General features: G+C 40.7%; 1 protein-coding gene across 1 annotated transcript in view; it reads right to left on the bottom strand.

Moving 5' to 3' along the window:
• LOC130861207 (glycerophosphodiester phosphodiesterase domain-containing protein 4-like) overlaps positions 1-6,850 on the bottom strand; it is a 132,492-nt gene extending 125,642 nt beyond the window's left edge. Inside the window, exons 1-2 of the mRNA XM_057749827.1 lie at positions 6,747-6,850; positions 3,629-3,732 (exon numbers count right to left, since the gene is read on the bottom strand). Coding sequence (XP_057605810.1) covers positions 3,629-3,690 — 62 coding nt within the window. The 5' untranslated portion in view covers positions 3,691-3,732; positions 6,747-6,850. The remainder of the gene's footprint in view (positions 1-3,628; positions 3,733-6,746) is intronic.
• Positions 6,851-14,005: the final 7,155 nt, after the last annotated feature.

Raw genomic sequence — 14,005 nt, 5'->3', positions numbered from 1 at the left:
GTCCCACAAGTTAGAAATGTATGAAGGAAGAAAACTAAAAAGAAAATAAGTTAGTTAAGTAAATCAGTTTTGATACTTAATCAATAATTAAAATAAAACAATTTCCATCTAGAAAATTCATAAAAATGATTCAAATTACATCAGTTAATACCATCAAAGGAAGGTTAAATTAGAAACTCAGATATCCCTGTTGTGAATGGAAACCGTTACTACCTTTTGGGAAAGTACATTGACAATAGGCAAAACAAATTTTACTAGTTTTTATTCTTCTTGACTGAATAATGCCACTTCCGGAAATCTCCTATAAGAACATAACTCAGAACCCATAAGATTTCTGTGCGCTCTTATTCTATAATTTGAAATGTTGGTGCATTTAATGTTGTCCCAGAGGTCTCTGAGACTGTCCTCAATTCTTCTCATTCTTTTTTCTTTATTCTTCTCTGTGGTACTTATTTCCACCATCCTATCTTCCAGGTCACTTGTCCAATCTTCTGCCTCAGTTATTCTGCTATTAATTCCTTCTAGAGTATATTTAATATCAGTTACTGTGTTGTTCATCACTGTTTGTTTGCTTTTTAGTTCTTCTAGCTCCTTGTTAAACATTTCTTATATTTTCCTCATCTGCGCCTCCATTCTATTTCTGAGATCTTGGATCATCTTTACTCATTACTCTGAATTCTTTTTCAGATAGACTACTTATCTCTTCTTCATTTGTTTGGTCTTGTGGGTTTTTACCTTGTTCCTTCATCTGCTGCATCTTTCTCTGTCTTCTCATTTTGTTTAATTTACTGTGTTTGGGGTCTCCTTTCCTCGGGCTGCAGGGTTGTAGTTCCTCTTACTTCCGGTGTCTGTCCCCAGTGGGTAAGGTTGGTCCAGTGCCTTCTGTAGGCTTCCTGCTGGAGGAGACTGGTGCCTGTGTTCTGATGGATGGTGCTGGTTCTTGTCTTTCTGATGTGCAGGGCCACATCCAGTGGTGTGTTCTGGGGTGTCTATGAGCCTTTGGATGGAGCTGGATCTTAATGTTGAGACGGAGACTCTGGGAGAGATCTTGCTGATTAATATTCCGTGGGGCCAGGAGTTCTCTGGTGGTCCAACATCCTGGACTCAGTTGTGCCATCTCAGAGGCCTGGTCCAACCCTGGCTGGGGCACCAAGTCCCTGCAAGCTGCACAGCACGGAAAAAAAGGAAAAAAGAAAAGAAAAAGAACAGACAAAACCCCAAGACAAACAGTAAAAGCAAAATTAAACAGACAAAATCACACAAAGAGAAGTCCATATATGCACTCACAAAAAGAGCAGAGAAAGAAAAAGAGAGAGAGAGAGAGAGAGAGAAAATAAAGAGAGCAACCAAACCAATAAACAAACCCAAATATGAAAACAAACATTAAAAACTAAACTAACAAACACATAGAACCAGAAACAAGTCAAATGCAGAAAGCAAACCAGGAAGTCCTCCAATACTTCTAGGTAGGTCTCTGGACCTATTACGGGCACTGCAGTGTCAGCTTAGACACTGATCTGGCCTAATTCCCACGTGCACTTTCCCCCAAAGTCCACATTTGCCCCCCAAAGTCCACAGTTGCCCCCAAAGTCCACAGCCTCAATTGTAGGAACACTCATTGTCTATTCAGGCATTCCACAGATGCAGGGTCTACCAAGCCTATTTTAGGTATTTAATCTGATGCCCCTGTGCCTGTACAGAGAGGTTTCCCTTTCTCTTCTTTGGTCCCACAGCCTCTGTGGTTCAGTCCTGGTTTTGGTCCTGCCTCTGTGTGGGGGCTGCTCTCAGGCATCAGTTCCCCACCCAGGTAAGAGGGGACAAAAGCAGTGGCTGATTAGGGCTCACTTGCTCACTCAGGCCAGGGGGAGAGAGGGAGGGATATGGCAGTCCAATTGAAATGTGTGCGGAGTGCCTGCAGCAACAGAGTCTGGTGTGAAATTACGAGAGCCTGAGGTGCCCTGTGCATTCTCCCAGGGAAGTTGGCCCTGGATCGCAGGACCTTCAGCACTGGTGGGCTGCACAGGCTGCCAGAAAGATGTGGGCATTGATCTGCCTTTCACACAGGACACTTGGTGCAGATACAGCAGCCTCTGGGGTCTGAGGTAACAGCCGTGACGCACACTTGCGTCGGTGTTGCCCTGCTGTCTGTGAGTGCAGGGAGCAGGGAGCAACGAAGGTCTCCTGCCTCTGCAGCAGGTGCAGGTTTTTTCCCTGGACTCCCCTGCTGGCTAGCTGTGGTGCACTAGCCATCCCTGCCAGGCTGTCCTCATGCAGCCAACCCCAGTCCTCTCCCTGGGGTCTGAACTCTGAAGCTCAAGCCTCAGCGCCCAGCCCAGACCCACTCTGGTAGGTGAGCAGATAAGCGTCTCAGGCTGGTGAGTGCTGGTTGGCACCAATCCTCTGTGCAGGAATCTCTCTACTCTGCCCTCTGCACCCGTTGCTGCCCTTTCCTCCGAGCCTCCCCCCACACACTCCACCCCCACCAGTGAGCGGCTTCCTAGTGTGTGGAAATTTTTCCTCCTTCACAGCTCCCTCTCAGAGGGGCAGGTCCTGTTCTGATTCATTTGCCTCTCTCTCTTTTTTTTTTTTCTTTTGCCCTATCCACTTATGTGGGGATTTTCTTGACTTTTTGGAAGTCAGGTGTCCTGCCAGCATTTGGGAGGTGTTCTGTAGGGGCTGTTTCACATGTAGATGTATTCTTGATGTATCTGTGGGGAGAAGGGTGATCTCCGCATCTCACTCCTCTGCCATCTTGAAGGTCCCTTCTGTATTACATTTTTAAAAAGCCTCCTACTCAAACAGAACCCTTTGGGACCTCCCCGGTGGTTCAGGGGGTAAGACTTCACATTCCCAATGCAGGGGGGCTGGGTTCGATCCCTGGTCAGGGAACTAGATCCCGCACGCATGCCAGATCTAAGAGTTCACATGCTGCAACTAAGAGTCCATATGCCGCAACCAAAGATTCCACACGCCACAACGAAAATTCCACATTCCGCAACTGAGATCTGGCACAGCTTAAGTAAATAATAAATAAATAAATAAATATTTTTAAAAACCAGAACTGCTTCCCCATCAAATATCAAATAATGGGTAAGATATATAACAATCAGGCCAGAGAAGCTGAAAGATCTGGGAGTAGTCCAGGAGTAAGAGTTTGGTCAGAAGGGGTGCTGAGATCAGACACCATTTCTGTCTTCAGAGTCTTAGGAAGCCCAGTAAGGACAGAGGAAGAGTAAAACACTGGAGGTGAGGCAGAGACATCAGGGTTCATGGAAAGCGATCATGAAGACCAACTAGTGTACTCATCAGTAACCCAGACAAGGAGACTGGGGAACAAGGTGTCAGGGACTCATCTGAATAGAAGGATTGGGGATACTGGAAGCACAGAGAAAGCTTCCCACTGAGCCAGATTTGGTCTCAAAGTGAGAGTGAGCACAGGTGGAAGGGAAGTATAATAGCTGAGGGTGCTGAGCATCTTTACCCTTCCCCAGAGTCAGGCCTCCCAATCACCCAATTCTGTCCACCCTCCCTCTTATGCCACCAGATCTTTTCAGCCTGAAGTAGGATCCATGTGGCTATTAGACCAAAAAGCCCTTACACAAATGAAAATACAAAAAGTGAAACTCACCAGTCAAAGCCAAAGTATTCATTTGAAGTCTCTATCCATGTGAACAGCAAAAGCACAGACATGCAAAATGAAATAATCAGCCATGGGTAAAATAATTGTTCTCTCTGGGAAGACAAAGAAGGAAGTCTAATTTAGCTCCATTTATCCAGGTGCCTCAGCAACATCTGTATACACTCGCCACAGGTCTGCACAGTTGCAGTGAAGCATTACCCTTCCCAGGCTGGAGATATCACTGTATTCTTTTACCCCATGGAATTTTGTAAAAACCTATTTATTACACTGCCTAGAATTGGAATTATGTGTTTATATGCTTGTATCTGATGTGACAGTTTCTTCTTTGAGGAAAAGGAACTTTTGTTACACTTCTATGTGTTGCCAAAATCTATCACAGTCTCTCAACAATCACCCGTTGAATTCATCCACCACTCCATGCACCTAATGTTTGTCCATTCATTGAATAATTCATACATTCATCATTCATCAGTTCACTCAGTCATTTACCTACCCACATTTGAGGGAGGAGATAAGCAGATTAGGGAATAAATCTTTCTTTTTTTTTTCAGTAGCTATTTTGCACCAGTACAATGCTAGAGACTTCACAAACTAATTTCACTTGTTTTAATTCTCAGTCATACAAGTTAGGTACTGTAAACCTCATTTTGTAGAAGAACTAAATCTCAGAGAGGTAAGGTAAATGACTCAAGGTCACACAGCCAAAAGGGGGCACTGCCTAGATCTGTGAGCCCAGAACCAAGATGGAGGCTATCTTTATGGAGAAGGTGTACAAACTGAACCTTGAAGACAATCCCCAAAACTGAAAACTGTATCACAAACCAGCCAAACCAGATACTGTCAAACCCTTCCCCAGGAACACTACTGTATCACATAAATGAGGAATTTTGCTTCCTTTGGATACTGCATCCAAACTATTAAAAATGTATAGAATAATCCCTGTCCTGTATAAATTATGTAGTTATTGTGGAGAATAAGAACAAGGAAATAAAATGGAAAACATATAAACAGTACTCCAAAAAGATGAGAGAATTTATAGGTATTAAGGCACTAAACCACCACTTCCTGAGTGTAGGAAAATGAAGAGAACAGGTTTTGACTCAGGTATATACTCACTCTCTCTACACAAAACATGTGTGAACTTTTAAAAACATGTATCAGATAAAGTCATTCTCCTGCTCACAACCCTCCCAGAGCTTCCTACTCTATGAGAATATCCTCCAAACTGCCTGCCATGGCCCAAAGGTCCTGCATGATCAACCCTTGCCCATCTCTGACCTCATCCCATTCTGCACACTGACTCCATTTCTGAACTCCAGCCATAATGATCTTCTTTCTGTTTCTAGAACATGACCAAATCTATTCCCATCTCAATAGCTTTGCACTTCTTGGTTCCTCTCCCTGGCATATTTTTGCCCCCAGGTATGTACATAGCTGGCTCTACCTTTTCATTTAAGAGACTGCTCACATGACACTGTTTCAAAGAGGTCTTCTCTAAACCACTCTCTCATCCACCTAACACATTTTCCTACGTGTTATCTTCAAAGCTCTTACCTCTAGCTGAAACCATCTTTTTTCATTACTGTTTATTACCTAACTCATCCCACTAGAATGTAAGGTGCAGGAGGGCCAGAAGCCTCAGCAGTCTTATTCACTGTGGTACACATCCAATAAACTTGTTCTTGTCGAATAAATCCATTTCTTTATTTTGATTCTCATTGTTGCTACTCTTGCTCAAAAATGTTCAGTGTCTCCCCAGTATTTACAGAACAAAGTTCAAATATTCTAGCTTTACATAAAGATGCTTCATAATTTGAATATTCCTTTCCAACCTGGTCACTTACCATTTATTGCCTTACATGTTCATAAATTCAACACTGGAAATTTGTTTTTCCTTGAACACCCCACTGTGCTTCTCTATCCCTGGACTTCTGACCACCTTATTTCCTCTACCCAGAATCCCCTACACCATCATTCCTATATGTGGAAGATCACTTCCACAAGTTAGTGACCCAAGAACAGTAGTAATAATAGCTAACATTTATTGAGTGCTGTGTGCCGAGCCCAGTTCTAAGTATTTTCCATATTTTACCTCTTCTTTTCTCACAACGAACCCCACTGGTGGGTATGGTTGTTACCATCTCCATTACTCTAATGAGGAATCAGGTACCAGAATGTTAGGTAATTTGCCCGAGGTCCCACAGAGGTAAAGATCTAACTTGGAGACAGTCAGTGGTGAAGCCATAAACTGAATCCAGGCAGTCTTTCCCCAGAACACAAGGAATTTGCTCTTTTACTATATGCTATACTGAGCACAAATAGGGCCTTAAGAATTATCTAGGGACCTTGAGAATTATGTAGTTTAATTCCCTAGCTGTAGAGATACTGGGAGATATCACTTAACCAGCCCAAGGGCAGAGCCGGAATGAGGACCAAAACATACTCCCAGGCTCTCTTCCAGGGATTTTTCCATTGTACCACACTGCCTCCAATGTCACCTTTCCCAGGAAGCATCCCTTCATCTTTTGCCCTTCATAGCTCTCTTGTGACTTACTACATCATCCCTAAGTAATAAATATCTGTTGAATCAATTTGCTCTTCTCCATTTTTACCATCACTACTCAGCCTTAACAGTGATCTTCATTAGAGAAAGTCAGATACTGGCCTGACCAATAATAAAGGAGCACCTTGTTTCCCACGTGCTATTTTTTTTTCTCATAAGCATAGTTACTTTGGGAAACTCACACTGAAGAGAGATTTAAAGATTCTGGTATTCCTGTAATCCCTAGCAAAAAACATCTAAGCATACCTAAACCTCACTTTTTCTTCAAGGTTCACTTACTAATAAAAGCAAAGGTGAACAAATGAATAATAGAATGATAAGAAAGAAGAGAAATGAAGAATAAAAGTGAAAGAAAATGAAGAAAACAACTACATGTTTCAGTAAATTTAACCTTGGCTCCAGACCTGTGGTAATCTTTTCATGGAAGAACTAGAGCCATAGCCCAGACCTAAAGACTCTAATGAGCCCTCCTGAGGACAGAAACCAGCCCATGTTCCCCATATCTAAGAAAATGTGGCGCAGGTCCCTCCCATCTCTCTGTACCCAAGAACAGCAGCAGAGCGGACGTCTAGGTTTTTTCTCCTGTTTGGCTTCCCACTCGTAGCTGTAGCAGCCATTAAGGAAAGTAATATAGCATTCGTAGTTGAAGTTGCGTTCAATCCATGAATTAAAGTTTTTCCATCTTCCTGTCTCCTCATTCCCAGTCTCAGTCCTATTAACATCATGCATGGTTCACCCTTTTGCTGGAATGATAAATAAAACAATCAGAACCCAGTAGCTCCTTCAAATGCTTCCTACCTCACCATTTTACAGAAAATGCCACCAAAAATAGATCTTTCAAAAGTTTATAATCTACAATGATGCACTGGATTAGGAATAGAAGAGCAGAGCTTCACCTTATCTTTTCCACTAACTAGGTCAGTGTTTACTGCAGATATTGCACCATTCAATGGTTAGTTTCCTCACCACTAAAATAGAACCATGTTCTCTGCCCTGGCCAACTAATAGATGCTGAAAAACATCAAATTAGATAATATATATAAATGTATGCTCCTGAAATAACTTGAGAACTTAGAGGCATGGGTGAAGTATATGAAAAAATACAATCCTTGACTAATGAGTTACTCAGACACACAGATACCTCCCCGTTCTCTCTCTCTCCTTTCATATATGGTCTTTCTAGAGTTAGGCTCAATTAAAAATGATGGAATATTCAGAACAGCAATGGCTGAAATTAGACAAGTTTATTTTTGCATTTGCCAACAAAAATTTTGCAAAGGTATAAAGAATAAATTATGTGGTTTGTGGCTTCACAACATCATTAGAACCCAGACACCTTCCATTTTGCTCTTCTACTACAGCCCATGGCTTCCTTTTCAGTGTACAAAATGGCTCTTCAAGCTATATCTATCACTCCAAAGTCTAACTAGCAGCAAGGAGAAAGGAACAAAGAAGAGTGCTCCCCCTTATTTTAAGGACATTTCAAGAAGTTGGACATGACATTTCACTAACAAGGGTTTTCTTACCAGCCAAACAAACAACCACATATTGAAGGACATCTAGCTGTCACTACTGCATTTTCTCATCCTGCTGTTTCAGGATAAGTTTTTCAGACATAGGAACTTCCAGAGAATGTGTGGAATTGGGGAAAAAAATTTTAATGAAACAAACAAAAATAGTCTTAAGACCTGATCCCAGACAATTGTGTCTGCTCCTAGAAACTTTCTGTTGTGCTCCATTTTGTTTTTTTGAAAGGCACTCCAGTGTTGTAGCTAAGAGCACATAGTCTGAATGTTCACTTCTGGCCAAAATGGAGTAACAGGGCCTAGGGGAATCCTCTCACATTAAGTGATTTAAAAAGTGGGAAAAATATGTGACAACAGGTTTCAGACAGCATACAACAGGCAGTGAAGGATAGCAATCATTGAGAGAGGGGAAATGAAGGAAGTGACTGTTATGAATGCCCCACTTACAATCTGCATAGAGTTTCTAGGATGAAGCAATGGGTGTGAGAATGCAGTGGAGCCTGGAAGTATCCCAGAAATGAGCAGAAAGAAGTGGGAGTTTAGGAGATAAGTGTAACCCCTGAGTCCCTCCTGAATTTCTGACTGAACACTGATCAATACATCCTTGCAAAGAAATTACCTGAGGGTAGGGAGAGAACTGCATAAAAGGAGGTGATGGGACAATCTCCAGGGCTCACAGAAGAGAGGGAATAGTTGGTATTTCCACCAGAGCAGAAAAATCTTGTGACATACAGCACCACACAGCATACTCAGATAGGTACTGCCACAGTAGTGGAAAAAAAAAATTAGTCCTACATTAAAGGCTGCTATGGTCTGGCCAAACAAACGTAAAGGTGAGCCTCACAATATTGAAAATATTTCCAAGTTACTTGACTAAGTTCTGGAACAAAGATCAAGAATATGTTCTTTTTAAATACAAAAATCAGTCAACAAAGCAAAATTTACAATGCCTAGCATCCAATGAAAAATTGTCAGGATCATAAAACAGCAAAAAACCTCGGGCTTCCTAGGTGGCACAGTGGTTAAGAATCCGCCTGCCAATGCAGGGGACACAGGTTCGATCCCTGCTCCAGGAAGATCCCACATGCCTGGGAGGAACTAAGCCCGTGTGCCACAACCACTGAGCCTGCACTTTAGAGCCCGTGAGCCACAACTACTGAGCCCATGGGCTGCAACTACTGAAGCCCACGTGCCTAGAGCCCGTGCTCCGCAACAAGAGAAGCCACAGCAATGAGGAGCCCGTGCACCACAACGAAGAGTAGCCCTCACTCACTGCAACTAAAAGAAAGCTCGCATACAGCGAAAAAGACCCAACACAGCCAATAAAATAAATAAATAAACAAATAAATAAATAAATAAATAAATAAATAAATTTTATTTTAAAAAACTCTCAACCCATAAATAGGAAAAAATCAATCAACAACTCAGAAATGTCTCAGATGACAGATTTAGTAGGCAAGGATATTAAAGCATCATTACAACTATATCGCATATCTTCAAGACAGCAGAGGAAAGTAAATATTTTAAGGAAAGATGTGAAAGATTTTTTTTTTAATTTTTTATGTTTTTATTTATTATTTTTTGGGGGGTATACCAAGTTCAATCATCTGTTTTTATACACATATCCCTATACTCCCTCCCTCCCTCAACTCCCCCCTACCCTCCCTCAATTCCCCCCCACTCTCCCTCAATTCCCCCCCACTGTCCCCATCCCAGTCCTCTAAGGCATCTCCATTCTCGAGTTGGACTCCCTTTCTTATACAACTTCCCACTGACTATCTATTTTACAGTTGGTAGTATATACATGTCTGTGCTACTCTCTCTCTTCATCTCAGCTTCCCCTTCACCCCCCACCCCTCCCAAACCTCGAGCTCTCCAGTCCATTCTATGCATCTGCGTCCTTGTTCTTGTCACTGAGTTCATCAGTACCATTTTTAGATTCCGTATATGTGAGTTAGCATACAATATTTGTCTTTCTCTTTCTGACTTACTTCACTCTGTATGACAGACTCCAGGTCTATCCACCTCATTACATATAGCTCCATCTCATCCCTTTTTATAGCTGAGTAATATTCCATTGTATATATATGCCACATCTTCTGTATCCATTCACTTGCTGATGGGCATTTCGGTTGCTTCCATGTCCTGGCTGTTGTAAATAGTGCTGCAATAAACATTATGGTACATGTTTCTTTGGGATGATGGTTTTCTTTGGGTATATGCCCAACAGTGGGATTACTGGATCATATGGTAGTTCTATTTGTAGTTTTTTAAAGAACCTCCAAATTGTCTTCCATAGTGTCTGTACCAACTTACATTCCCACCAACAGTGCAGGAGAGTTCCCTTTTCTCCACACCCTCTCCAACATTTGTGGTTTCCAGATTTTGTGATGATGGCCATTCTGATTGGTGTGAGGTGATACCTCATTGTGGCTTTGACTTGCATTTCTCTGATGATTAGTGATGTTGAGCATCTTTTCATGTGTTTGTTGGCCATCTGTATGTCTTCTTTGGAGAAATGTCTATTTAGGTCATCTGCCCATTTGTGGATTGGGTTATCTGCTTTTTTGGTATGAAGCTGCTGCAGCTGCTTCTATATTTTGGAGGTTAATCCTTTGTCCGTTGTTTCATAGGCAAGTATTTTTTCCCATTCTGAGGGTTGCCTTCTAGTCTTGTTTATGGTTTCTTTCGCTATGCAAAAGCGTTTAAGTTTCATGAGGTCCCATTTGTTTATTCTTGATTTTATTTCCATGATTCTAGGAGGTGGGTCAAAAAGGATCTTGCTTTGATGGATGTCATAGAGTGTTCTGCCTATGTTTTCCTCTAGGAGTTTTATACTGTCTGGCCTTCCATGTAGGTTTTTAATCTATTTGGAGTTTATTTTTGTGTGTGGTGTTAGGAAGTGTTCTAATTTCATGCTTTTACATGTTGCTGTCCAATTTTCCCAGCACCACTTATTGAAGAGGCTGTCTTTTTTCCACTGTATATCTGTGCCTCCTTTGTCAAAGATAAGGTACCCACATGTGTTTGGGCTTACTTCTGAGTTCTCTATTCTATTCCAGTGATCTTCCTTTCTATTTTTGTGCCAGTACCATACTGTCTTGATCACTATGGCCTTGTAGTATAGTTTGAAGTCAGGAAGCCTGATTCCACCAACTCCATTTTTCCTTCTCAAGATTGCTTTGACTATTCGGCGTCTTTTGCATTTCCATACAAATCGTAAGATTTCTTGCTCTAGTTCTGTGAAAAATGCCATTGGTAATTTGATCGGGATTGCATGGAATCTGTAAATTGCTTTGGGTAGTACAGTCATTTTCATGATGTTGATTCTTCCAATCCAGGAACATGGTATGTCTCTCCATCTGTTTGCGTCGTCTTTGATTTCTTTCATCAATGTCTTAAAGTTTTCTGCATACAGGTCTTTTGCCTCCTTAGGTAGGTTTATTCCTAGGTATTTTACTCGGTAAATGGGAGTGTTTCCTTAATTTCTCTTTCTGCTCTTCCGTTGTTAGTGTATAGGAATGCAAGAGATTTCTGTGCATTAATTTTGTATCCTGCTACTTTACTAAACGCATCAATTAGTGCTAGCAGTTTTCTGGTAGTGTCTTTAGGGTTTTCTATATATAATATCATGTCATCTGCAAAGAGTGACAATTTGACTTCTTCTTTTCCAATGTGGATTCCTTTTATTTCTTTTTCTTCTCTGATTGCTGTGGCTAAAACTTCCAAAACTATGTTGAATAATAATGGTGAAAGTGGACATCCTTGTCCTGTTCCTGTTCTTAGAGGGAATTCTTTCAGTTTTTCCCCATTGAGAACGATGTTGGCTTTTGGATTCCCATATATGGCTTTTATTAGGTTGAGGTAATTTCCTTCTATGCCCATTTTCTGGAGAGCTTTTATCATAAATGGATGTTGAACTTTGTCAAAAGCTTTTTCTGCATCTATTGAGATGATCATATGGTTTTTATCCTTCAATTTGTTGATATGATGTATCACGTTGATTGATTTGCGTATATTGAAGAATCCTTGCATCCCAGGGATAAACCCCACTTGATCACGGTGTATGATTTTTTTAATGTGTTGTTGGAGTCTGTTAGCTAGTATTTTGTTGAGGATTTTTGCATCTATATTCATCAGTGATACTGGTCTGTAAGTTTCTTTTTTTGTGACATCTTTGCCTGGTTTTGGTATCAGGGTGATGGTGGCCTCGTAGAGTGAGTTTGCGAGTGTTCCGCCTTCTGCAATATTTTGGAAGAGTTTGAGAAGAATAGGTGTTAGCTCTTCTCTAAATGTTTGATAGAATTCACCCGTGAACCCATCTGGTCCTGGGCTTTTGTGTGTTGGGAGATTTTTAATCACTGCCTCAATTTCTGTACTTGTGATTCGTCTGTTCATAGTTTCTATTTCTTCCTGGTTCAGTCTTGGAAGATTGTATTTTTCTAAGAATGTATCCATTTCTTCCAGGTTATCCAATTTCTTGGCATATAGTTGCTTGTAGTAGTCTCTCATGATCTTTTGTATTTCTGAGGTGTCCGTTGTTACTTCTCCTTTTTCATTTCTAATTCTGTTGATTTGCATCTTCTCCCTTTTTTTCTTGATGAGTCTGGCTAATGGTTTATCAATTTTGTTTATCTTCTCAAAGAACCAGCTTTTAGTTTTAGTAATTTTTGCTATTGCTTCCTTCCTTTCTTTTTCATTTATTTCTGCTCTGATCTTTATGATTTCTTTCCTTCTGCTCACTTTGGGGTTTCTTTGTTCTTTTTCTAATTGTTTGAGGTGGAAGGTTAGGTTTTTTATTCGATCATTTTCTTGTTTCTTAAGGTAGGACTGTATTGCTATAAACTTCCCTCTTAGAACTGCTTTTGCTGCATCCCATAGGTTTTGGGTTGTTGTGTTGTCATTGTCATTTCTTCCTAGACATTTTTTGATTTCCTCTTTCATTTCTTTAGTGATTTCTTGGTTGTTTAAGAGTGAATTGTTTAGCCTCCATGTGTTTGTATTTTTTGCAGTTTTTTTCCTGTAATTGATATCTAGTCTCATGGCGTTGTGGTCTGAGAAGATGCTTGATATGATTTCACTTTTCTTGAATTTGCCGAGGTTTGATTTGTGACCCAAGATGTGATCTATCCTGGAAAATGTTCCGTGTGCACTTGAGAAGAAAGTGCAGTCTGTCGTTTTTGGATGGAATGTCCTATAAATATCATTAAGTGGAGATGGTCTAATGTGTCATTTAAAGCTTGTGTGTCTTTATTTATTTTCTGTTTGGATGATCTGTCCATTGATGTAAGTGGGGTGTTCAAGTCTCCTACTATTATTGTGTTACTGTCGATGTCCCCTTTTATAGCTGTTAGCATTTGCCTTATGTATTGAGGTGCTCCTATGTGGGGGGAATAGATATTTACAATTGTGATATGTTCTTCTTGAATGGATCCCTTGATCATTATGTAGTGTCCTTCCTTGTCTCTTGTAATAGTCTTTACTTTCAAGTCTAATTTGTCTGATATGAGTATTGCTACTCCAGCTTTCTTTTGGCTTCCATTTGCATGGAATATCTTTTTCCATCTCCTTACTTTCAGTCTATATGTATCCCTTGGTCTGAAGTGGGTTTCTTGTAGGCAGCATATAGAAGGGTCTTGTTTTTGGATCCATTCAGCCAGTCTGTGTCTTTTGCTTGGAGCATTTAATCCATTTACATTTCAGGTGATTATTGACATATGTGTTCCAATTACCATTTTCTTAATTGTTTTGGGTTTGTATTTGTAGGTGTTTTCCTTTTCTTGTGTTTCCTACTTAGAGACGTTCCTTTAGCACTTGTTGTAAGGCTGGTTTGGTGGTGCTGAATTCTCTTAACTCTTGCTTGTCTGGAAAGGTTTTGATTTCTCCATCAAATCTGAATGAGATTCTTGCTGGGTAGAGTATTCTTGGCTGTAGGTTTTTCTCTGTCAGGACTTTCAGTATATCCTGCCATTCCCTTCTGGCCTGCAGAGTTTCTGTAGAAAGGTCAGCTGTTATCCTTATGGGTTTTCCCTTATATGTTATTTGTTGCTTTTCTCTTGCTGCTTTTAATATTTTTTCTTTGTGTTTAATTGTCGTTAGTTTGATTAATATGTGTCTTGGTGTATTTCTCCTTGGGTTTATTCTGTATGGGACTCTGTGCTTCCTGGACTTGGTGAATTATTTCCTTTCCCATGTTGGGGAAGTTTTCCACTATATCCTCTTCAAATATTTTCTCAGACCCTTTCTTTTGTTCTTCCTCTTCTGGGATGCCTATAA

The sequence above is a fragment of the Hippopotamus amphibius genome, chromosome 9 (assembly GCF_030028045.1).
Source record: "Hippopotamus amphibius kiboko isolate mHipAmp2 chromosome 9, mHipAmp2.hap2, whole genome shotgun sequence".
NCBI lineage: Eukaryota > Metazoa > Chordata > Mammalia > Artiodactyla > Hippopotamidae > Hippopotamus > Hippopotamus amphibius.
Note: the sequence above shows the minus strand (reverse complement) of the source record. Positions and strands in the feature narration are given on the sequence as shown.